Source organism: Hyperoodon ampullatus, assembly GCF_949752795.1.
Source record: "Hyperoodon ampullatus genome assembly, chromosome: 19".
In the NCBI taxonomy this organism is placed as follows: Eukaryota; Metazoa; Chordata; class Mammalia; order Artiodactyla; family Ziphiidae; genus Hyperoodon; species Hyperoodon ampullatus.
The window spans coordinates 8,169,064-8,194,136 of NC_136932.1; the positions used below are offsets into that span (position 1 = coordinate 8,169,064).

General features: G+C 49.8%; 2 protein-coding genes across 5 annotated transcripts; both read left to right on the plus strand.

The window, feature by feature from the left end:
- Positions 1 to 4,288: 4,288 nt before the first annotated feature.
- Positions 4,289 to 12,250, plus strand: ASB16 (ankyrin repeat and SOCS box containing 16; the record flags this gene model as incomplete). Its single annotated transcript, XM_079726136.1, has 5 exons — positions 4,289 to 4,589; positions 6,618 to 6,885; positions 10,191 to 10,683; positions 11,432 to 11,545; positions 12,065 to 12,250. 5 exons carry the CDS (start codon positions 4,289 to 4,291, stop codon positions 12,248 to 12,250), a joined length of 1,362 nt encoding a protein of 453 aa, XP_079582262.1.
- A 9,055-nt stretch (positions 12,251 to 21,305) lies between these two features.
- Positions 21,306 to 24,287, plus strand: TMUB2 (transmembrane and ubiquitin like domain containing 2; the record flags this gene model as incomplete). 4 transcript variants are annotated; one of them, XM_079726377.1, is made up of 3 exons in its annotated part: positions 21,306 to 21,400; positions 23,116 to 23,664; positions 23,921 to 24,287. In XM_079726377.1, 2 exons carry the CDS (start codon positions 23,141 to 23,143, stop codon positions 24,285 to 24,287), a joined length of 891 nt encoding a protein of 296 aa, XP_079582503.1. The 4 variants fall into 4 exon arrangements, with proteins under 4 accessions (XP_079582503.1, XP_079582504.1, XP_079582505.1 ...); XM_079726378.1 differs by lacking the exon at positions 21,306 to 21,400 and adding an exon at positions 21,770 to 21,804; XM_079726379.1 differs by lacking the exon at positions 21,306 to 21,400 and adding an exon at positions 21,770 to 21,804 and having other exon boundaries at positions 23,116 to 23,393; positions 23,921 to 23,952.
- Between the last annotated feature and the right edge of the window lie 786 nt (positions 24,288 to 25,073).

Genomic DNA, 25,073 nt, shown 5'->3' on the forward strand with positions numbered 1-25,073 from the left:
AGCTAAGAGGAGCCGCACCACAGCAGTGGCGACCTGTCCCTCTGGACAAGGAAGGAACACTCAGACTTCCCTCTGCTTCGTCTCTTGAGGCCTGTAGCTGGCCAGCTCGCCTGTGCCCAGGGCTCCCAGGAGCGGGGGCAGGAGTATGGCTGAGGTGCCTTATTCTGAAATAAAGCAGCCGCCTGCTTCACCCACCTCCCTCTCGTTTCCAGCCTCGCCGCTCCTTGTTCGGTCGGCCCTGCCGGTGGTACCTTGGCCAGGGCAGAGCCAAGCCACTCGTTTTCTCTCTCTCTGCTTTTTTTTTTTTAACCATAAACTTTTTCTTGTAGACAGTTTTAGATTTATAGAATTGTTGCAAAGATGTTACAGGGAGTTCTCATATACCCCACACCCAGTCTCCCCTGTTGCTGCCATCTTACATTAGTGTGGTAGGTTTGTTGCAACTAAATAACCAGTATTGGTACATTACTGTTAACTGAATTCCATACTTTATTCACATTTCTCAGTTTCCCCCTGATGTCCTTTTTCTCTTCCAGGATCTCACATTACATTTAGTCATCATGTCCCTTTAGGTTCTTCTTGGCTGTGGTAGTTTCTCCAACTCTCCTTCTTTCTTAATGACCTTGACGGCTTCGAGGAGTGCAGGTTCGGCACGTTGTCGGATGTCCCTCTATGGGAATTTGTCTGGTGTGCCTCCATGATTAGACTGGGGAAGACCTCAGAGGTAAGGTGCTTTTCTCATCACATCATATCAAGGGTTGGTGTGGACCTTGATCACCTGGCTGACGTAGGGTTTGTCAGATTTGCCACATTTCTCCACTGTCAGGTTACTCTTTTTCCCCCTTTACGCACGATACCCTTTGGAAGGAATTCACTCTGCTGCCCACACTTAAGGGATGAGGAGTTATGTTCTACCTTCTTAAGGGCAGAATATCTACATGGATTATTTGGAATTCTTCTGCATGGGAGATCAGTCTGTTTTCCCTTATCTTTTGTTCAACCACCCATTTATATCAGTGTGGACTCATGGATATTTATTTTATACTTTGGGTTAGAGTCCACTACTACTTTATTTATTTTGTTGCCAAGCAACTCTTCACCTCTGTAGCTTCTCTGTACCGCTTTTCAGGCAAGAATTGGACAAGGGTCATGGGTGGGGTGTAAAAGGTCTAATTATACCAAGTTGCCAACCAACCTTGTTTTCCTTTCTGGAATGAAGGGAGGAAAGGAAGATTCTCTCAACACGTGGTGGAGGGGGTGTGGGTTAAAGACCCCAGTTTGACAGCCAGCCTCACCTGCCTCTGCCTCAGCCTTCACCAGGCAGCCGTGAGTCAGGACCTCCAATGGGCTTGGTACGGCTCTGGGAGAAGGTGTTAGTCTCCCTTTTTCCAAAGAAAAGCTGATCCCACGGATCCCAGTCTCAAAGCTGAAGTGAACAAATGGTTTAGGAACTCCATGTTCAGCTGGCTGCTGGTGGCAGTGGGGCTCTGTTCTAGAAGTCTTTTGTGGCCCAAGCCCAGGAACAAGAAGGGGCTAATTCACCAGCACGGCCCTTTCACACTCTCACTGGGTCTTCCTACCTGAGCACACCACACACTTCTTTCTCTTCCCCGTGCTGCTAACTCCCCAGCTCCGCCTCTGTAGCTTAGATCTGGGCCAGAGCCACCCATCTATGCCGGGTGGTCTTCCTGCACCTAAACCACCCCTGCCCCTGGCCTGCGGTGCCCATCTGCACTCAGCCCCCTTGAGCTCTGGTCTCTACTGCTCACGATCCTGACAGATGCCCTGGTTTCTTGTGTGCTTCATCCCCCCGACAGGCTCTGAGCTCCCAGAAGGCAGGCTGGGTATCCAGTTGCCTGGCACTGTTCCTGCCAGTAAAACTGGGCTCCCTGTGGGTTCATGTGCGGGTTGAAGTAAAGGCCTCAGGAAGTTAATGCTGAGGATAGTTTTTCTGCCCTCAGGAAGTTAAGGCTAAGGATAGGGGACAACATACGGTACCTCTGAGGACTGATCTGTAGTCAGAGCACCTTCAGGCCTGTGACAAGAAGGCTGCAGAGAGGCTGGGGAGGTCAGAACAGCCTCAGGCCCCACTGACCACGACTACCGTGGGCCTCGGGAGAAGGCCCCTCTTGGCCCCTCGCATTTTGCCAGCTCCCAACCCTGGGAACCCAGCTCTGGGTGCTCAGCTGGGCTGTGGGCAGGGCAGTTAAAACATCGAATGGGTGCCATTCTCTGAGGATAGAGGCGCCTTTCTCTGAGGATCTCCAAGCCCTCGCTGGGCATGATCTCATTCCTCCTCTGGGATCCCGCACCCTGGAATACCACCAAGAGGCTGGGGCCAGAGTGGGTGAACAGCAGGGTAAGGGCAGAGCTGGAAACAGCCCAGGCTGCTGCCACCCACTCGGGCAGGCAGATGAGTGTCTGCTCGGGCGGAGAACAGGGGCCCTCAGTCAACGTGCTACACATAAGAGGCCGGCCCACGACAAGCCAAGGGCTCCTCAGCACCACGACAAAATCTACTGTGCGCCAGGCCCCGCTGGGCACCAGAACCCCAACTGAATCCGTTCAGGTCCTGCTCTGGAGCCCACGTCCAGCGCAGCAGGCTGTGGTCCACGGTACATGGGGACAGGGGCTTGACAAAGCACACGGGAGGTCCTCCAGGAGCACGGATTGGGGAGCGGCTGGAACCGCAGGGGTGGGCGACCTGAGCAGGTGTCTCCCACCGCAGGTGATCTTTGAGGGATGAGTCAGAAGGGAATTCCAAGCAGAGGGAGCGGCAGGTAAAGGCGAGGATCCGTGCGGGGACAGCTGCCTGATGGGAGGCCAAACCAGGGCATGGGGCTTAGCGGGAAAGGGCAGGGCTTGGAAGTCAGCAGACGTTTTCAAGCTAGGAAATGAACTGTTTAGATAGATCCTTCCCTTTGGGCAGTGGAGCAGAGGGATTGTGGCCAGAGGAGGGAACGCCAGGTAGGAGGCAGGGCTGGTCCGGGTTAAAGGCCTTGAGATGGTAACTGAAAATGGGAGAATGGGAGCTGGAAAGAGTGTGTGTGTGTGTGTGTGTGTGCGTGCGTGTGTGGACCGGGGCAGCCATGGCCTGCAGCCAGGGCGGGATGGGGACAGGCGGACCCTGAGGGGCCAAGGGGCTGCCCGCCACCCCCCACTGGCTGAGGAGAGCTCGTGGGGCCAGGGCTGGCCCCCCTCTCCCGCCCTCCCCTTCGCTGCTCGCCAGCCACAGCGCCCAGTGCTGTTTCACGGGCTCATTCTCCCCCCTAGAGGCTCGTGGAAGCACAGCCACTTTGAGTGAGTGGGTTTGTGGCTTGCAGGTCTCCTTGGTCCCCAGAGTTGGGAGGTCAAGCCCTTGGTCCTCCTCGGGCAGGCATGTAAGCCCTTTTAGGAGCTGCGGGAAAAAAACAAAACAAAACCCCTAACCAAGACTCATGAAAGGCAGTGTTAGGGACCGTGCTGTCCTGCTTGGAAGGTGGGGAGAGGCTCTCTCACCAAAGTGCACCATCTACAGAGTCAGACCCACTGTGGTCCTCGTCTGGCTCCCCCGTCACGAGCTGTGACCTTGAGCAAGTGGTTTCACCTTGCTAAGCCTTAAGCTCCTCATCAGTAAAACAGAAATAAGACCACCCATCTCAGAGGTGTTCGAACTGTGATACTGAGCCTGATCGTACAATTTATTGTCAAAATCAAGCTTGCTGTTTACCCGGGCAAGCCAGAAAATATGTATGGTCACCTGAGTAAAGATGGATATAAAAGTGATTTAAGTACTGTTAAGCCCTGTGCCTATATGTGCAGAGTTATTGCTGTTAGTACAGATGCCAAGAAGAGGTGTTCAAACTCTGACTTGACCTGCCCTTATTTCCTGGGCAGCGGTCTGCCCTCCAGCCAACATCAGAGAGACCCTGCCCTGTCCATTTCCCTGATTGACTGTTTCACTCACCTCGGACCCTGCCAACCCAAGATGCTCACTCCAGAGAAGTGGGAGGATGTGGACCTGGAGCTCAGCTGAGGGCCGGCTCCCCAACTGGAGGGTATCTGCAGGGGCAGGGGCTGTCCCTAGCCGCGGGCTGGGGGTTGACCCAACACTTTCTCTGCACCAAGATCATGACTCTGGGCAAACTGTGTTTACCAGAACAGCAAAGGGCCTATTTATAGCCTCAGCTGCTCCTTCCTCTGGGTCATGGGTTGGGGGCAGGGTGGCTCCTCAGAGCACGGGTGGCAGTCGGGCCGAGGGAACCTGCTCTGCCCAGCTGCCACTGCCCAGACCCCTGGATCCCTCCCCATGGCAAGGGAGACCTTCCCCTTCACCTCCTCCACCCTGCGCTCTCTCCGCCTGCAGCGGGAGTGGCTGGAATGGGAGGACCGGCGGCGGGCCGCAGCCCAGCAGTGCCAGAGCCAAAGGTGCCCCCCAAGTTCCCGGGCCCAACTCACTAGGCCGCGCCGCTCCTGCCGGGACCCAGCTGTGCACAATGCCCTGTTCTCCGGTGACCTGCAACAGATCCAAGCCCTGTTCCAAGATGAAGACGCTGCCAACATGATTGTGGAGACAGTGAGCAACCAGCTGGCCTGGTCAGCTGAACAGGGTAGGGAGCACCCGGTGGGGGCAGAAGAGGAGGGAGAGGGAGGAGGGGAGGGTGGGGAGGGAGCCTGGGCCCCATCGCCCCCCTCCAGACCATAGACTAGACCATCCCTTCCCACTGCCGATTCTAACTCCGTCCTAAACAGAGGTGAGGCATACTTAGTGCTTTGTATGTCTTTTCAGAATTAAAGTTATAGTAACATGTTATATGACTTACACAGGAACACAGTTGTATTCGAATGCAGTTGTTTCTCTGGATGTATATCCACACGTGAATATTTTTTCTTTCATAGGATGAAATTATACTCCAGATGCTATTTATAGCCTGTTTTTTTCATGTAACATCTTTCTATGTCAATAACCATAAGTCCACATAATTTTTTTTTTTTTTTTGGCCATGCCGCACGGCTTGCGGGATCTTAGTTCCCCAACCAAGGACTGAACCTGGGCCCTTGGCACTGGACGCTCAGGGTCCTAACCACTGAACCGCCAGGGAATTCCCCACGTAATAATTTAAACAGGTGCATAAATTCTATTGTATGGGTGTGCCATGATTTATATAACTAGCCCCCAAATAGATTGGTTAGATTAGGCTTCTTTTTTGTTTTATTTATTTATTGTAAAGAATATTTATTTATTTATTATTTATCTATTAAGCCTGCACCGGGTCTTAGTTTCAGCATACAGACTTCTTAGCTGAGGCATCCGAACTCTTAGTTGCGACATGCGTGCAGGATCTAGTTCCCCATCGAGGGATCGAACCTAGGCCCCCTGCATTGGGAGCGTGGAGTCTTACCCCCTGGACCACCAGGGAAATCCCTAGGTTTCTTTTTTTAAAAAAAAACTCTTTTAAATAACAGTATGACCAACATCTTTGTGTACTTGTTGGATGATCTTCCTTAGGATCTATTCTGACCAGAAGGTTTGTCCATGTAAACCAAATGATTGCCCTGTTCTTAGGCAGGAGAAAAGAAACCACCCCCGCAAAAAAAAAAAAAAAAGATTGACAGGAGATTGCCTCAAACCCCACCCATGGATATGGGGGTTCACAATCCTTGGAGAGCTTATGCTCTCACGGTCACCACCGGGCCAAATTCCTTCAACTGTTAGAGATGTGACCCCACCCAGGGCACCCTGGTCTCCTCTTCCAGCATGTCCACCATCTCCATCTCCCAAATGGAACTTGGCCTTAATTTCAATCCTAATAAAAAACAAAACATGCTTTACCCAAGATTTAGGAAACCCGGGGATTTACTTAGCTACAATGCAAACAACTGACAGCAGGATGTTAGCCATCTGTGTCCTTCAAACAAGACCTTGGCTATTTCTACAATTCGGATTCAACACCAGTCCCATGATCGACCCCTCTTCCCACTCTTCTTTTCTCTACCTCCATCTCTTATCCACCCTCTCCGCCCTTCCCCCCATTTCCATGCCACCCTCCCCACCCCAGGAGCATCCTAGGACTTCTTCAGCTCTGCTCTGGCCACTCCCTGAGTCAGTTCCAGGCCCTCCTGTGTGTAACTCCCTCCCCTCCCCAACACCAGAGCGCCCAAGTTAACAAAAAGAGCCAAGGACTGCACCAGCAGCTCAAAGACCCAGAGGTTTCCCTAACAGAATTCACCCTCCTTAGCTGCCCTTGTGGTTTTAAAGAGCAATTAAGGGAATTCCCTGGCAGTCCAGTGGCTAGGACTCGGCGCTCTCACTGCCGGGGCCAGCGTTCGGTCCCTGGTCGAGGAGCTAAGATCCCACAAGCCTCTCAGTGTGGCCAAAAAAAAAAGAGCAATTAAATGTTTTTCCTATGACCCACGTATTACGTTTTGTTATAGACTGACAAGCTGTTCTAAAAGGCTGTTCCAATTTACACTCTCAGTTGGGGGCTTGAGCAAGCCCCTCTCCACAGGTACAGACGAGCACAGGGTTTGTGCTCAGCCAGGCGTACAGAGGGCAGGGCAGCGTCCGTTGTACGTGACAGCCTGCCCTGCCTGCCAGCCTCATACCCACCCCCCTTAACACTGCCTGCTCCCCCCAGGGTTCTGGGTGCTGACCCCCAAAGCCAAGCATACGGCACCGCTCACCATCGCTGCTGCCCGAGGCTACACCGACTGCGCCCGCTACCTGATCCGGCAGGGAGCTGAGCTGGACGCCCGGGTTGGGGGCCGGGCCGCCTTGCACGAGGCCTGTGCCCGGGCCCAGTCCGACTGTGTGCAGTTGCTGCTGACCTTTGGCGCCAAGGTCAATGTGTTGTCTGAGGAAGGCACGACCCCCTTGCACCTCTGCACAACCCCTGAGTCCTTACAGTAGGTGCCCAGGGGCTGAGATGGTTTGGGGAAGGGGTGTGTGTGTATGTGTGTGTGTTTCCAGCTCACATGCCAGAAACACATGTCCTCACAACATCATGGGAGACAGGTCTCATTCTCTTATTTTTCTTTGAATTTTATTTTAGTTATTTTTTTATACAGCAGGTTCTTATTAGTTATCTATTTTATACATATTAGTGTATACATGTCAATCCCAATCTCCCAATTCACCCCACCACCACCACCCCCGTCCCAGCCACTTTCCCCCCTTGGTATCCATACGTTTGTTCTCTACATCTGTGTCTCTATTTCTGCCCTGCAGACCGGTTCATCTGTACCATTTTTCTAGGTTCCACATATATGCGTTAATATACGATATTTGTTCTTCTCTTTCTGACTTACTTCACTCTGTATGACAGTCTCTAGATCCATCCACGTCTCTACAAATGACCCAATTTCGTTCCTTTTTATGGCTGAGTAATATTCCATTGTATATATGTACCACATCTTTATCCATTCGTCTGTCAATGGGCATTTAGGTTGCTTCCATGACCTGGCTATTGTATATAGAGCTGCTGCAGTGAACGTTGGGGTGCATGTGTCTTTCTTTATTTTTTGCATGTGTCTTTTTGAATTATGGTTTTCTCAGGGTATATGCCGAGTAGTGGTATTGCTGGGTCACGTGGTTATTCTATTTTTAGTTATTTAAGGAACCTCCATACTGTTCTCCATAGTGGCTGTATCAATTTACATTCCCACCAACAGTGCAAGAGGGTTCCCTTTTCTCCACACCCTCTCCAGCATTTGTTGTTTGTAGATTTTCTGATGATGCCCATTCTAACTGGTGTGAGGTGATACATCATTGTAGTTTTGATTTGCGTTTCTCTAATAATTAGTGATGTTGAGCAGCTTTTCATGTGCTTCTTGGCCATCTGTATGTCTTCTTTGGAGAAATGTCTATTTAGGTCTTCTGCCCATTTTTGGATTGGGTTGTTTGTTTTTTTAATATTGAGCTGCATGAGCTGTTTATATGTTTTGGAGATTAATCCTTTGTGCATTGATTTGTTTGCAAATATTTTCTCCCATTCTGAGGGTTGTCTTTTTGTCTTGTAGTTTCCTTTGCTTTGCAAAAGCTTTTAAGTTTCATTAGGTCCCATTTGTTTATTTTTGTTTTTATTTCCATTACTCTAGGAGGTGGATTAAAAAAGATCTTGCTGTGATTTATGTCAAAGAGTGTTCTTCCTATGTTTTCCTCTAAGAGTTTTATAGTGTCCGGTCTTACATTTAGGTCTCTAATCCATTTTGAGTTTATTTTTGTGTATGGTGTTAGGGAGTGTTCTAATTTCATTCTTTTACATGTAGCTGTCCAGTTTTCCCAGCGCCACTCATTGAAGAGACTGTCTTTTCTCCATTGTATACCCTTGCCTCCTTTGTCATAGATAAGTTGACCACAGGTACATGGGTTTATCTCTGGGCTTTCTATCCTGAGACAGGTCTCATTCTATGGTGATAAAACTGAGACTCAGAAAGGTTTAGTGACTTGTCCAAGGTCACATCAGCTAAGCACAGTAGGCAGAAGCCCTGTTGCTTTTTGGAAAAACCCTGTCCCAACTGCAGTCTCCTATTCCCTGGGAACCCTGTGCAGCCACATTCCTAGCTATTTTGAGGTAGGCATCAAGAAAGATTTAGCCCAGTGTTTCCCAATCTTAGTATGAAGCACACGTCCTCTTCCCACCTTTTTAAGGTCAACAGTTTCTTGGCCACCCCCTACATGAAGGTATTTGCACTTTGACAAGTCAGGTCCACAGACAAGGCTGGCGGGGGCAAGGAATCAAGGGCTCTTGAAAGGCATTCCAGAGCCCACGTGCTGGGAACATCTACCCGTGTAGATCTAGATCAGTGATGGACCCAGAAATGATCCAAAATTTCCAGTCCTTTCTTGAGGTCTTATGGGCATGTGGTGCACCTTCCAGCACACTTGATCCTTTTAAGTGAACTGAGAATGGTTTCACTTACTGGAACCCTACTGAGCGAGCTTCTTGGAGTTATTTAAATTTAGTATATAGAAACAGAAATTAGCCTATGATTAGAACTTACCAAGGTAATAAATTAAGTAGTTTGTGGCTGGCTGGCTGCTACTCAAAGCTTGGCCACTGAGCAAAGTGCCTACCGGACATGCGCACTGAAGGGAGCTGGAATGCTGGCCATTTTGGGGAAGGATATTTTTTCATCAGGGTTTCGATGGGGTTGATGGATCTGCTCCTGAGTTTCCAGTGGCTACTGTTCTGGCTTTTTTTTTTTTTTGCGGTACGTGGGCCTCTCACTGCTGTGGCCTCTCCCGTCGTGCAGCACAGGCTCCGGACGCGCAGGCCCAGCGGCCACGGCTCACAGGCCCAGCCTCTCCGTGGCACGTGGGATCTTCCCAGACCGGGGCACAAACCCGTGTCCCCTGCATCATCAGGCGGACTCTCAACCACTGCGCCCCCAGGGAAGCCCTTCTGGCTTTTTAAATTACTGTTAGTTTAGTGCCATCATTAATTTAGTTTGCAGCGTGTTTGGTTTACCCCGAGGTGGTTAATGATGCATATTTGCCTCAACAGTGTTCTGACCTATGAAACACCTGTGAAACACATGCTCCCTAAAATCTGGTTTTTGTTGTTTGGTTTTGTTTGTTTTCTCCAGGGGAAAGTGAAGTAAGCGGGACCCAAGTGCCTTCCTTTGCTGGAGTGGGTGTGGCTGGCTGAGAAATGTGGTCTTCATGTTTGGAGACAGGAAGAAAATACTAATTACGACTGGGTTTTTTTGGTTTTTTTTTTTTTTTACTAATTAGGACTTCTATTTCTGTTTTCTTTGGGGGTCATACCCCTTAATTTTCTGTGCTTCACAGTGTACACATTAATGGGTTTTCAAAACTTTTTGTGCTATCAAAATGTTAGGAGACCACTGACAAGTGATTCAGAACAAGGCCTTGGGGTCCCTATCTGATGGGGGAGTCAGGTTCGACTCTGGGAGGGACGGTCTGAGGCAGTGAGTATTAATTCCTCCGCAGTCACTAACTTGCTGTATGTCCTGGGCTGCACCACAACCTTTCTGGGCTGAAAACTGCAGTGCTCCCAGTGACTTGGATGGGCCTTCCAGCTCTGCTGTCTGTCATGGGGCTTCTGTGAGTCTGGCGGTGGGCACCAGGCTCGCTTGAGCCAAGAGAGGTGGGAAGAAGGGGTCAGGGATGACAGCAGGCTGAGGGGTTTCCAGGCCAGGCCTGGTCCCTCAGGATTTACCTCAGGGGCCTTGTACCCTGCCTCCAGGTGCGCCAAGCAGCTGCTGGAGGCGGGAGCAACCGTGAACTTGGCGGTGCAGGACAGCGAGGTGACGCCCCTGCACGTGGCGGCGGCACGAGGCCTGGAGCAGCACGTGGCTCTCTACCTGGAGCACGGCGCCGACGTGAACCTGCGCACCAGCCAGGGCGAGACGGCCTTGAACGCCGCGTGCGCGGGGGCCGAGGGCCCGGGCAGCAGTCGGAAGCACCAGGCCGCCGCGCGCCGGCTCCTGAAAGCCGGGGCAGATGCCCGGGCGGCAGGGCGCAAGCGCCACACGCCGCTGCACAACGCCTGTGCCAACGGCTGCGGGGGCCTGGCCGAGCTGCTGCTGCACCACGGGGCCTGCGCTGCAGTTCCCAACGGGGCGGGCCACACGCCCATGGACTGCGCGCTGCAGGCCGTCCAGGACGCCCCCAACTGGGAGCCCGAGATCCTCTTTGCTGCGCTGCTGGACTATGGGGCCCAGCCTGTGCGCCCTGAGGTGCGTAGGGAGGGCCTGTGAGAGAAGACTCCTGACGGGAGGGGGATGCCTGGAGCTGGAATTGCCCAGCCTCCGCGAATAGAGGCTAAGAGACAGAGAGCCCGCTCTCTGGGCCAGAGATCTGTCCCCGTCTTGGGAAGGACCAGTGAGGGCTATGGGAGAGGGTGTCTAAGGGAGAAAAACAGCCCCCAGGAAACTGGCTGGGGCCAGGAGGTTGGAGCACACTTGAAGGTGGGGTAAACTGAGGCTAGAAAAGGATGAGGAGAGACTCAGATCTTGGCCTCTCAAATTTGGATGTGGGACTTCCGTAGGAGTCTAGTGGTTAAGCCACTGCGCTTCCACTGCAGGGGTCACGGATTCGATTCCTGGTCGGGGAACTAAGATCCTGCATGGCACGTGGGCGGGCAAAAAAAAACACATTTGGATGTGAGTGGGGCTTTGGCCCGGGATGGTTGGTAGAGGCATGGTACCCCTGAGACCCTCTTGTTTTCTAGTCTGAGACTCTCTCTTTTTTTTTTTTTTTTTTTTTTTTGTGGTACACGGGCCTCTTACTGTTGTGGCCTCTCCCGTTGCGGAGCACAGGCTCCGGATGCGCAGGCTCAGTGGCCATGGCTCACGGGCCCAGCCACTCCGCGGCATGTGGGATCTTCCTGGACCGGGGCACGAACCCGTGTCCCCTGCATGGGCAGGCGGACTCTCAACCACTTGGGCCACCAGGGAAGCCCTGAGACTCTCTTTTGATTTCTAGATGCTGAGACACTGTGCCAACTTCCCTCGAGCCTTGGAAGTCCTGCTTAATGCCTACCCTTGTGTTCCATCCTGTGATACCTGGGTTGAGGCAGTGCTTCCAGAGCTGTGGCAGGTAAGTCCGCCCCATGAGCACAGCTCCTTCCTGGGCTGTGGGGGAGATAGAGAGGAAGGATGAGCCCCAGGCCTGTCCCTCCAGGGTGGGCTTCCTGGAGGCAGGAGCAAGAGGGACCCTGGGCTGGAGGAGGACGGGCAGAGTGAAACCTCTGGGTTCCAGGGTAACCCTGCCCCCGGAAGCTCAGAACAACCTTTAATTGCAAACAACTCTCTAGCCTCTCTCTTACCTGCATCAGTATAGACATTTATCAGGCATCTCTGACTGAGTGGGCACTGTGCCAGTATCTTTGGAGTCAGGGTGGGTGCAGACATGGCTGAGACCCTGCTCTGCAGTGTGGTCCCAGCTCCCATGACCCCTGCAGGGCCTTTGCTTCTGAATCTGATTCCTTCAAGATGAGCCAAACGCCCAGGTGGGTGCAGGTTGCAAAATCCCAGGGCCCCACCACTAGGTCACCCCCAGATGGAAGGGCAAAGTCAGGGCGTTGGGCCATCTGACCCTGTTCCACTCCCAATCTAGGAGCACGAAGCCTTCTACAGCTCGGCCCTGTGCATGGTGAATCAGCCGAGGCGGCTGCAGCACCTGGCCCGGCTGGCCGTACGTGCTCAGCTGGGTAGCCGCTGCCGACTGGCTGCCGCCCGCCTCCCCCTGCCCCCGCTCCTCAGGGACTACCTGCTGCTGCGTGTGGACGGGTGTATCCAGTGAGCCCCGTGCCCAGCTGCTCCCAGAGCTTGTCCTGCCCCCTCCATCAGTTGTCCCCCGCAACCCTGGAGGACCAGTCCCTGGCTTCTTATCCACACTCTGCATGTCCTCTGGGGCCAGCTCATCCCTCTACTGGCTTCTTAAGCCACCTGCTGACCTCCAGCTCGACCTGAACTTCAGCTCCTCTCCCCCGTGGGAAGGTCTGCAGACACCGCCTTTGCCCGCATCCTCCTCCTGTGCCTAAGTGGATGATGGCCCCTCCATCCAGGCAGGCCCCAAGCCAGGAGGAAGTGATCCTTGTTGTCCCCTCTCCCCTGCTGCCCATGTACCTGTTCAGACTCCTAAAGAGTGACAGACTCTGCCTCTAGCTGCACTGCCAATGCCCATCCTGCTTTTGTCACTTCAAGGGAGGATTTCATTGACTGGTCTTGAAACCCACACCCTGCAAGGATGTTGCAACGATCTTTGGAAATCAGAACTCTGATGATGCCCATCAGTGGCTCCACGCCACCTTCAGGCTAAAATAAAAACTTAACAAGGCAGACACACCTTCTAGCCCCTGCCTGCGCCAAGCTCTCTGGCATCCGGATCCTCCTCCTCCCTTCTGAGATGCCTGTAACTCAGCCTTAGCAAACTAGTTACCCATTGCTGGATATGACCTGCTCCCCTTTGCTTCCAGGCATCTGCATGTGCCGTTCCCTCTGCTTGGTCTACCCTTCCCACATTTTTTTGCCCTGGTTGAAGCTGATTTGATCCTCAAGACTTGGCCTAATAGCCCTCTCTCTGCAGAGCCTTCTCTGCACTGGCTGGTTGTTCCTCACCCCTCAGTGATGCACACTATCTTAAACTGTGGTCACCGCACTCATGGTCTTTGAGGGTCTGTGACAGGAGGACCAGCCACCAGCTTTCCCTTCTTTCCCTCTCACTTCCTCCTCTGGTCCCGGAGTCAAAAGTACCACCATTCACCTTTAAGAGGAAGCTTTTTAGGCCAAGCCAGTTTTTATGAACGCAAATAAATGATTTGTGCACAGAACCAAAGTGTGACTCTTAGGTTGAAATGTGGCTGAGATACCTATCGCTCCATGTTTATTCCTCCTCTTTGTACTCTTCGGTGGTTCCCAGGTTTTCTGCACTGAGCAGTTGTCACTCTTGTGATAGGAGAAAGAGTATAAGAACAACACAGGAACTCTCCCAGACCCTGAGCTTGTAGTACCCCCTGGAGGAGATGGCTCCCAGCAGCCTGTTTTCCTGTCCCTTTGCTGAGGTGAGGGACCCTGGGCTCTCCACTGTAATTACCACTTGGAGTCACATGGTAGAGATGTATCAGCAGTCCTGGGTCGGCCTCCTGCAGTTGTTGCCCAGCCTCCCCTCCTCTGTGGAAAGTTGTCTCTGCGGGTATTTCCTTTCACCAACATGAAGACAGTCTTTTACCTCGTTATGCAGAGCAGCACCATCTCCTTTCTAGGTGAAATTTTTGCTTTAATTTCACAGATCCAAAAAGCCCGAGAAAAGAGAAGGAAATCCTCTCTAGTCCTGGGGCCAAGCCAGGAGCCTCACTCTCAGGGGAGGATGTCAAGCTGTCTCCCCCTTTACAGCAGGCAGACCCTAGCGAGCATGGCCTTTTCTGTTATATTTACAATGATAAATATCTGCTTAAAGAAAACCCAAAAGATGCATGTGATTATGTATCTGATTTTGGGATAAGAGAAGATTTTCCAGGATAAAAGCATAAAAGAAAAGACTCATCGGTGTGGATACAGAAAAAATTTAAATTTGGTTATAAAAGCACCGAATCAAAAACACAAGTAAAAGGCAAAATGTTGAAAAAGTATCTGCCACTAAAAGATTTCACTTCTTTGATTTGTAAGGGCAGGAATGACATCTGTTTTATTCACCATTGCTGACTTGGTGCTTGTACAATGCCTTGCAGAGAGTGGACACTCAAATATCTGTCAAAGCAATGAATGGTCATGCTCAACCTCACCAGTCATTAGGGAAATGCAAATTAAAACAACAGTAAGATATAATTCTCCTACTAGATTGAGGGACATTTTGGCGGCTTGCAGGATCTTAGTTCCCTGACCAGGGATTGAACCCGGGCCACCGCAGTGAAAGCACCAAGTCCTAACCACTGGACTGCCAGGGAATTCCCAGGGGACATTTTAAAGATTGATAATATGCAGTGCCTGTGAAGATATGGAGACATAAGTTCTTGCTCATCCTGTGGGTCATAAAGGAAATTGCCTCTTCAGTGGGCAATAGCAGTGCCCTTAAATTGCTCCCCAGTTACACAAAAGGCTGGTACACACAGGAATATTCATCCCAGCCTTGCTAGCAACAACTCAACATGTGGGAAATGTCAAACAAATTCACACTATGGAATACAATTCAGTCCTTACAAAGGGTAGTACCCACAGCAGGAGAAAACGGGGGAGGGATTCCAAGTGACCAGCATATGTACTGCCTTGGAAAGATTACCAAGACTGTTACCAAGGTTGGAATACAACATGTACAGCAAACAAAACCAAGCCCCATGATTAGAGATGAATAGAAAAAGGCCTGGAAGGCAGGTTCCCAAATATTCCCCTCTGGGGAGGGGAAAGGGACTGTGCCAGTGGGGCTTTTTATGGTCTGCATTTAATTTTTTTACTAAGAGGTGTCCCCATGGATCCTTGTGAAATTAAAAAAAAAAAAAATTGAAGGGAAGAAAAGGCATGAGGCCTAAACTATTAATTTACAAGGTGGGTGACAGAACATGACAGATGTGCAAAAACTCACTAGTAATCCAATGAATGCAAATTAAAGGAACAGACACCTTTTTGCCTAGCAAATAGGCAAACATGAAACAAATAGCATCTAGCGGTTAGGGAAAGAGCACTTTTTGATTTTTTACAGGACGGATTTACTATAAACATTTAGTTAAGGCAACATCCAGGATTTACAGATACATTCACCACTCTATAGCCATCATAATTGCGCATAAAGGTATAAAAATACCCAAGTTCAATAGTTTAGGAAAAATAAACAGATAGGGAGCTAAGATCCCTTAAAATCCTCTGTTAATTTTAAATTATTATTATATGTAAGAGACCAGCTTTGGGCAGTGATATAGTCCCAGCTGCAGGCTTCTTTCTTTCCTCTCTTTTCCTCTCATAATTCCTCCACCCTCAAAAACCTAACCCTGAAGGCCCCTCTTTCAAAACACTTTTAACTCGACTGCATCCTGTCCTTTGCTGTACATACTCACAAAACGCATCCTTGTCAGACTCAGCCTCCACTTTTTCCACCCCTTCATCCCAGCTGCTGAGCATTCCAAGGATATTCCAAGCATATCCGCATCCCCAGCCAATTCTTCCTTCTTCCCTTCTATCCATTTTCCTCACTGCCATGGCTATCTTAAGACTTCACCTCTGGTGAGCTAACTAAACTTAAAAGCTTTTGCACAGAAAAGGAAACCATTGACAAAACGAAAAGACAAGCTACTGAATGGGAGAAAATATTTGCAAATGATTATGACTGATAAGGAGTTAATATCCAAAATATATAAACAGCTCATACAACTCAACATCAAAAAAAAAAAGAAAGAAACAACCTGATTAAAAAATGGGCAGAAGGGGCTTCCCTGGTGGCGCAGTGGTTGGGAGTCCGCCTGCCGATGCAGGGGACACGGGTTCGTGTCCCGGTCCGGGAAGATCCCACATGCCACGGAGCGGCTGGGCCCGTGAGCCATGGCCGCTGAGCCTGCGCGTCCGGAGCCTGTGCTTCGCAACGGGAGAGGCCACAACAGTGAGAGGCCCGCGTACCGCAAAAAAAAAAAAAAAAAAAAAATGGGCAGAAGACCTGAATAGACATTTTTCCAAAGAAGACATACAGACTGCCAACAGGCACATGAAAACATGCTCAACATCATTAATAATCAGAGAAATGTGAATCAGAACTACAGTGAGGTATCATCTCACACCTGTCAGAATGGCCATCATCAAAAAGATCAAAATAATAAATGTTGCTGAGGGTGTGGAGAAAAGGGAACCCTTGTGCACTGTTGGTGGGAATGTAAATTGGTGCTGCAGCTGTGGGAAACAGTATGGAGGGTCCTCAAAATTAAATATAGAACTGCCATATGATCCAGCAATTACACTTCTGGGTATATATCCAAAGAAAAGGAAAACACTAATTCAAGAGGATACATGCACCCCAGTGTTCACAGCAACATTATTTACAATAGCCGAGATAGGGAAGCAACCTGTGTCCATCAATAGATGAATGGATAAAGAAAATGTGATATATATATATATATATATATATATATATATATATATATATGGTATCAATTGTGTATATATATATTCAATCGTATATATACACAATTGAATATTCAATTGTACAGATATATATATATATTCAATTGTACATGTATACAATTGAATACTATTCAGCTGTAAAAAAGAATGAAATTTTGTCATTTGCAATAACATGGATGGACTTGGAGGGTATTATGCTTAGTGAAATAAGTCAGACAGAAAAAGACAAATACTGTACGATATCATTTATATGTGGAATCTAAAAAATAAAACAAACTAGTGAATATAGCAAAAAAGAAACAGACTCACAGATATAGAGAACAAACTAGTGGTCACCAGTGGGAAGAAGGGAAGGGGGAGTGGGGAGATAGGTGCAGGGGATTAAGAGGTACAAACTTCTGGGTATAAAATAAAAAAGCTACAAGGATATATTGTACAGCACAGGGATATAGCAAATATTTTATAGTAACTATAAATGGAATATAACCTTTAAAAATTGTGAAATGGGGCTTCCCTGCTGGCGCAGTTTTTAAGAATCCGCCTGCCAATGCAGGGGACATGGGTTCGAACCCTGGTCTGGGAAGATCCCACATGCTGCGGAGCAACTAAGCCTGTGCGCCACAACTACTGAGCCTGCACTCTAGAGCCTGCGAGCCACAGCTACTTAGCCTGTGCTCTAGAGCCCCTGTGAGCCACAACTACTGAGCCTGCATGCCACAACTACTGAGCCTGCGTGCTGCAACTACTGCAGCCTGCACGCCTAGAGCTCGTGCTCCGCAACAAGAGAAGCCACTGCACTGAGAAGTCTGTGCACTGCAACAAAGTGTAGCCCCCGCTCCCTGCAACTAGCCAAAGCCCACGCAGCAATGAAGACCTAAAGCAGCCAAAAATAAAAAAAATAATAAAATAAAAATTGTGAGTCACTATGTTGTACACCTGAAACATATAATAAATCAGCTATATCTCAATTAAAAAAAAAAAAAAAGACTTCACCTCTGGCCAGAAGACAACTCTCTCAAATTCCCTATCTCTTCCCCCAACTTCTCTGAATGCATCTATCATTCATTTAATAAATTTTTATCAAGTACTCGCTGCATGCAGGCATTGGATAGACTTTGGGAATACTGGAATAAAAACAAACAAAACACAGTTCCTGACTTCAAAGAATTTGGTAAGACAGAAAAATGAAAAATGACATGTAATATGGTAAATGTTATGGTAGAAGTCAATCCATGCAGCCTTGGGAACACAGAGTGTATGTTCCTAACCCCAGATGGATGGATCGGTACCTGGGGCAGGGGGCAAGCCAGATTTCCCACATCCTCTGCAGGGCAAGCCCAGCCCTCCCTGGCTCCAGAGGCCACTGCTCAGTCATTTTCCCTTCTCAGATTGCATTTATCTTCACTTCTCCCCTTCTCCTCTCCTCTTTCCTCTTGGCTTATAAACATCTTCAGGAGTCTCACACCTCTCAAGCTGCAGGGCCCCCCCCCAAATATTCCCTGCTCCTCTCTAGCCTCTACCCTGTTTTTGGGGAAGAGAACAGTAAGGGGTGCTCTTCACGCTGCTGATGGGAATGAAAATAGGTACAACGTTCTAGAGGACAATGTGGCACCGTGTACCAAAAATCTTAAAAATGTGAACATCCTTTGACCCAGTAATTCCAGTTTCTGGAATTTACCCTAGGGGAAAAAAAATCATGGATGTGTACAAATAACTGTCATAAAGATGTTTATTAAAATGTGGTTTAAAAACAAAGTACTGAAAACAATCTAAATGTCTATCCAAGTGAGATGATTAATTTTAAAAAGTATAGTGCAACATGGAAGGTAATACTGTTGAGCAGCTATTTAAAACTGTGCTCTGATGCTACAAAAATATTCACCAACATGTGAAATGCTTTATGGTAATAGCTAAGTGAAAATAGTAAGGGACCAAATATTGACAATAAGATTATATTATATTATATATATATATATTATATATATATAATACATAGAGAGGAGAAGAGAGAGAGAGGGAGGGAGAACTGGATAACTTTAGCTATACCACTAACTGCATAATTTGGACAATTATTTAGTCTCTCTGAGCCTCAGTTTCCAAATCTGTAAAGTGGATACAATATGAGGTACTTGGTAGGGCTCCATGAGATAATGTATGTGAAGTGCTTAGCACAGTACCTGGCATATAACAAACTCTCAAAAGCATTAACAGTGGTTCAACTCAGTGCTTTTTCATTCCCTCAAATATTTATTGAGAGCCCTTGAGCCTGCTGTTCTCTCTATTTGGAACTTCACTTGGTAAATCTGTACTCTTTCTTCAAAACTTTCTTTAACTGTACTATGATGCCCTGCCTTCTGTGTTCATCACAATAAAAACACTAAACTTTAAATCCAAAACATACATTTATGCAGAAATTGAAACAGTACCTTTTATCTCACAAACATAATGTTGATCAAAAGAAGTCAGACAAAAGAATTGAAAGCAGGGACTCAAACAGATACTTGTGCATCAGTGCTCACGGCAACATTATTTATAATACCCCAAAGGTGGAAACAACACAAATGTCCACTGATAGATAAATGGATAAAGAAAATGTGGTATATACACACAATGGAATATTACTCAGCCTTAAAAAGGAATGAAATGATATGGTCTATAACGTGGCTGATCCTTGAAAACATGCTAAGTGAAATAAACCAGACAAAAAAGGACAAATATTGTATGAGCCCACTTACATGAGATACCTAGAATAGGCAAATTCATAGAGACAGAAAGTAGAAATAAAGGGGGGAGGAGGGAAAGGAAATGGATAAATAAAGGAAATGGATAGTGGTGATGGGTGCACAACATTGTGAATTAATGCCACTGAATTAGCCACTTAAAAATGGTTAAAGTGGTAAATTTCATGTATATTTTACCACAATAAGAAAAGACTGAAAAAGAAGAAAAGAAGCCGGACACCAAAGAGTACATACTGTTTGATTCCACTTATACAAAATACAAAGACAGAAAACTATGGTGACAGAAATCATAGTAGTGACCACTCTTTGGAAGTTAGTGGCGAAGAGGACTGAAGGGCAGTTCTGGGGTCATTTTCTATTTCTTCCTTTATTTATTTTTGGCTGCGTTGGGTCTTTGTTGCTGTGCGTGGGCTTTCTCTAGTTGTGGCGAGCGGGGGCTACTCTTTGTTGTGGTGCGTGGGCTTCTCATTGCAGTGATTTCTCTTGTTGGGGAGCACGGGCTCTAGGCGCACGGGCTTCTGTAGTTGTGGCACTTGGGCTCTAGAGCACAGGCTCAGTAGTTGTGGCGCACGGGCTTAGTTGCTCCGCGGCAAGAGGCATCTTCCTGGACCAGGGCTCGAATCCGTGTCGCCTGCATTGGCAGGCGAATTCTTAACCACTGTGCCACCAGGGAAGCCCTCATTTTCTATTTCTTGATGTGAGTCCTGTTTCCACCGATGTGTTCAGTTGGTGAAAACTAACGAGCTCTTCGCTTCTGAGTTTTCCCGTCAGCATTATTTACACTTCAATCACTAGTTCACTGGGAGACAACAGCAAAACCCCCAGAACGTCTTTAGAACAATTTTTAATTTCAAAAATCCGGGTAAATTCTTGTAAGCTGAACCTTTTTTCCCTGTCTTTCTTGGGGCTCCTGCTTTTCCTGTGTCCTAAGCCTGCAATGAATCTGTGCCTTCTTTTTTTTTTTTTTTTTTTTTTTTTTTTGCGGTATGCGGGCCTCTCACTGTTGCGGCCTCTCCCGTTGCGGAGCACAGGCTCCGGACGCGCAGGCCCAGCGGCCATGGCTCGCGGGCCCAGCCGCTCCGTGGCACGTGGCATCTTCCCGGACCGGGGCACGCACGAACCCGTGTCCCCTGCATCGGCAGGCGGACTCTCAACCACTGCGCCACCAGGGAAGCCCTGTGCTTTCTTTTGAAATGCTTTCTTGCCTTATTTACCAAGGTTCCACACTACCTGGGGCCGCATTCTCGGAGCACCGGCTGGTGACTAAATTGTCTCCTTGTCTGTCATCTCGACTAGCCCTGAGTTGAACTCTTTGAGATCAGAAAGACCAGTCCCGGCTGATTCCGCTAACCCGGAGCTCAGTGCGCGTTGCAGAGCAGTAATAAATCCAATCAGCCCGGGAGGCTGGGAGCAAGGCCGGAAGAAAAAGGCTGCGAAGAGGAAAGCGCCGCTCTGGTCTGCCCAGCGGTGCCAGCCCGCTCGGACATCCAGACGCGAAGTCACACCCCTTGCCCAAGCACCTCCCCTAACTCCCTCCTGGGCCCGCCCCTCACCCATGGGCTCCTTAGGCTCCGCCCACCAGGCGTGGCCCTGCCCCGGGAGGGCCAGGATCCCGCCAACAATAACTCCGCCCCTCCTTCCGCTGAGAAACCTGTCCCTTTTATTTAAAGAATACGTTTACGTCAGCCCGCTTTACGTAGCTTGTCTTCATCAGTGCAAGGCGCGGAGGTGGAACTTCCTGTCTCTGGTTCTAACAGCTTCCGGTTGAAGCCGGAAGAGACCGGACCCTGGACAGAATCAGGGCTAGCCAGCCCCTCCCCCGGCCCCTACAGAAAGGTGAGTGCACGGGCCGTCTTGGCGAAGTCAAAACATTTAGTCTGGCCGTTTCAGGTGAGGATCTCCTTCCTTATCCAGGCACAGTACCGGTCCAGATCCCCTTTAATTTCCCATGTTCCCCCGCGTACTCAAGCCCCGCCCCCAGTCTCCCGGCCCCGCCCCGAAGTGTGAGGGGTGTGGATGGTTTGTGAACCCCTCACCTGAGTCCACCCGTCGCGGGCTGGGAGAAGCGGGTTTGGCCACGGCGGCCGGAACTAGGCAGCGTTTCGGCTTGGGTGGACCCACGGACTCCTCTCCAGCGCCGCGAGAATAGGACCGCCCAAACGCGGAGCCTTCGCGTCAGAAAAGGCAGGATCGGGGACCCGTCCTCACCGCGCCGTCAGGGTCGCTCACAGGTTGAGGAGCGAGCAAAGGCCTCTGAGAAGGGAGACCTGGGGTCCTGCCCAGTCCCTCCCCTCGAAAGTTCCCTGTGCCTGTGCCAATCGTTTTTGCCTCTGTTCGCCGCAGTTTCCTTTTCTTTAAATCAGGGTTAATGACGTTAACCTTACCATTAGGGGTTAGCTGTGGGAGTGATAAATAACTGCTGCTGTTTGTTTACTGAACAGTTGCAATGTGCCAGGCACTGTGCTAAGTATTTTGCTTCGATGATTTCCCGTCATCTTCAAAACAACCTTATGAGGTAGGTACTATTTTTAACCCCATTTTACCGATGAGAAAGCTGAGTCTCTGAGAAAATTGTTTGAGGTTACTGAGCTAGTAAGAGGCAAAGGGGGTTATAGTTAGTTTTGGGTTTTTTTGTTTTGGTTTTTTTCCTGATTCCAGGGCCCATGTACTAAATAAGGATGTGAAAAGTATTCAAATGTTGATATGTTCCGCAGTATTCTTTGAGCCGCTACTGTGGGGTTATGCTGGGCACTACGGTGCATAGAGAAATACACGTGAACCTTATCTTCCAGGAGTCTTAGTAGAGAGATGGACTGGTAGATAAGTATAATGAAGTTTTATAGGTGCTGTGAGAATAGTCTGGTAATGATAATCATCAGACTGGATTTGCCCAGGGACAGCTTTGAAAGCAGCAGATTCTCCAAGGGAAAGGGTAGGTACTCCAAGGAGCAAGCAGATATCCTTCCTACCTTTCTAAGAAACTGCCGAGGGAGAACACAGGACAAGAGGGGAGACTGCGATATGGATTGTGAGAGCCATTTTGGAATCTTGTCCGAATCAGTTCCATGGAGGTAGTGGTTTTGCATTTGTGAGCCTACAGTGACCCAGGAGGGTGGTGCTTCTGGTGTCTGTTCTGCTTTGCTGCCAGAAGAATTTCGGAGGAGGCGGACACAATGTCCGCTGCATAGTGTCTGTTGATGGCCCCTACTGAGCTGTCCCTTTGGGGTGGTCTGACTTTGCTTTTGATAAATTAATTTTCTTTGGCTCTTGACATCTGGACCTAGATCCATGACCATGAAAGAGACTGAGTTCAAATGACACAATCTGGCAAGAGTGGCTGCCCTGTGCCTCCAAAGGGGCCCCAAATAAAATATAAAATATTCCGGGCTTTTTTGGTTTCTCTGAAGCCACCTTAGAGGCATCTCAGGGGGGACATAGTTGCTTTACCAATAGATAAAAATCCTAGAGAAACTCAGGGCTCACAGAAGCAAATGTTTTCCCCACCACCTGCCAAAAAAGCAACGAACAGTAACAGCAGCAGCAGCAGCAACAAAGCTGTAAGGTTTTCCTGATGATCCATGCTTACTGGGGGGGTTGGAATGTGAGAGAGGAAGGGCGTGGAACCTGAAAGCCAGCGTTTCAGGTTAGAGGCAAGGGCTAAGTCCTTAGCTGTAGATCGGGGGTCCAGAGTTCGGAAGGTTTGTGTCTCTACAGGACACTGAACTCCATTTTCTTTCAGGGCTGGGTCAGTTAGAGCCTAAACAAACAGGACACCTGGTTGCCACCCCTCATGCCCTGCTGATGCTATCCCCCTTTGTTCCTGCAGTGTGGACCCAGTCAGCAGTCAGGCCATGGAGCTCTCTGATGTCACCCTTATTGAGGGTGTGGGTAATGAGGTGACTGTGGTGGCAGGTGTGGCGGTGCTGATTCTAGCCTTGGTCCTAGCTTGGCTCTCTACCTACGTAGCCGACAGCGGTAGCAGCCAGCTCCTGGGCACTATTGTGTCAGCTGGCGACACATCCGTCCTCCACCTGGGGCATGTGGACCATCTGGTGGCGGGCCAAGGCACCCCAGAGCCAACCGAACTCCCGCATCCATCAGAGGGTAATGATGAGAAGGCTGAAGAGGCTGGCGAAGGTGGGGGAGACTCCACAGGGGAACCCGGAGCTGGGGGTGGTATTGAGCCCAGCCTTGAGCATCTGCTTGACATCCAAGGCCTGCCCAAAAGACAAGCGGGCCCGGGGAGCAGCGGTCCAGAGGTGCCCCAGACATCTGAGGATAGCACCTGCCTCATCAATGTGCGGCTCAAATTCCTCAATGACACCGAGGAGCTGGCTGTGGCCAGGCCAGAGGATACTGTGGGTGCTCTGAAGAGGTAAGTGGGCTGGGAAGTGGGAGGTTGCTCGTACCCCATGCCCCCATCCCTTGGTCTTCTCGGAGGAGGCTGATACAGACGTGGGAGCAGCAGGGAAGCGTCAGGTGCGGCCCTTACAGGGCGGGTGGGGGAACACTTCCTTAGAAAGCCACCCTGCAGTTTCCCCCTCCCCGGTGCCTTGCTTTGTTGGTCCAGGCCTTTCGGCCTTCTCATACCTTGCCCTCTGTCTTTCCTTCTGTCTCTCTCATCCTTACAGTAAATACTTCCCTGGACAAGAAAGCCAGATGAAACTGATCTACCAGGGCCGCCTGCTCCAGGACCCAGGCCGCACACTGCGTTCCCTGAACATTACCGACAACTGTGTGATTCACTGTCACCACTCACCCCCTGGGTCAGCTGTTCCAGGCCCCTCGGCCTCCCTGGCCCCCTCTTCAGCCACTGAGCCGCCCAGCCTCGGCGTCAGTGTGGGCAGCCTCATGGTGCCTGTGTTTGTGGTGCTGTTGGGTGTGGTCTGGTACTTCCGTATCAATTACCGCCAGTTCTTCACAGCACCTGCCACTGTCTCCCTAGTGGGGGTCACTGTCTTCTTCAGCTTCCTAGTATTTGGGATGTATGGACGATAAGGACCGTAGAGAGAAAATGAAAGGCGTGGTCTTCCTCCTTTATGGCCTCCCCCCTTTCCTGGCCAGAGCTGGGCCCAAGGGCCTGGGAGGGAAGGGTGGAAAGGATGTGGTGGGTCCCCCTCCAGAGGGCCCAGGAGGCAGGCACGGGGCCTCCCCTTCACGTCCACGAGGGTACAGACAGCCCCTCTGTGCAAGCACAACTCAGGTAGAAATGAGGATGTCATCTTCCTTCACTTTTAAGGTCCTGAAGTTCAGAGCTGAGCTGGTGTTCCAGCTCAGTGGGGAGCCTGGGCTCTGAGGATTCCCTCCCAGCTGTGGCCCTAGCTCTTTGCATTACCCTGCATGTCTGCTCCTCAGCCCCCAGGGCTGCCTGTCAGGGCAGCTCAGCATGGCCCCAGCATACATCTATAGGGAGCCTGGAGTACCTTTCGGTTCCCTAGTGGAATATCCATCTTTTGAGACTGAAATCACGCGGGCAGGAGTCAAGTTTGTGTCAGCCTTCCCCGTAGGCACCTGGCCACCTCCACCTTCTCCCTCCACCCCGTAGCAGGAATAGGGTGTTCTCTGTGTTCTGGACGGTTTCCAGTGTTCTTTTTTTCAAAGCACTTTGCTTATATTCTTAAAAAAAAAAAAAAAAAAAGTCCCTCATAGAGCTCAGTCAGGAAGGGGATTGGGGCACAAAGCCAAGCCCCCAGCATTGGGAGAGGCCGGGCCACAGCTGCTGCTACCCTAGGCCTAAGGCCGTAAGCAAGAGGCAGCTCTGGCCCTCAGCCAGTGTCCTACTCT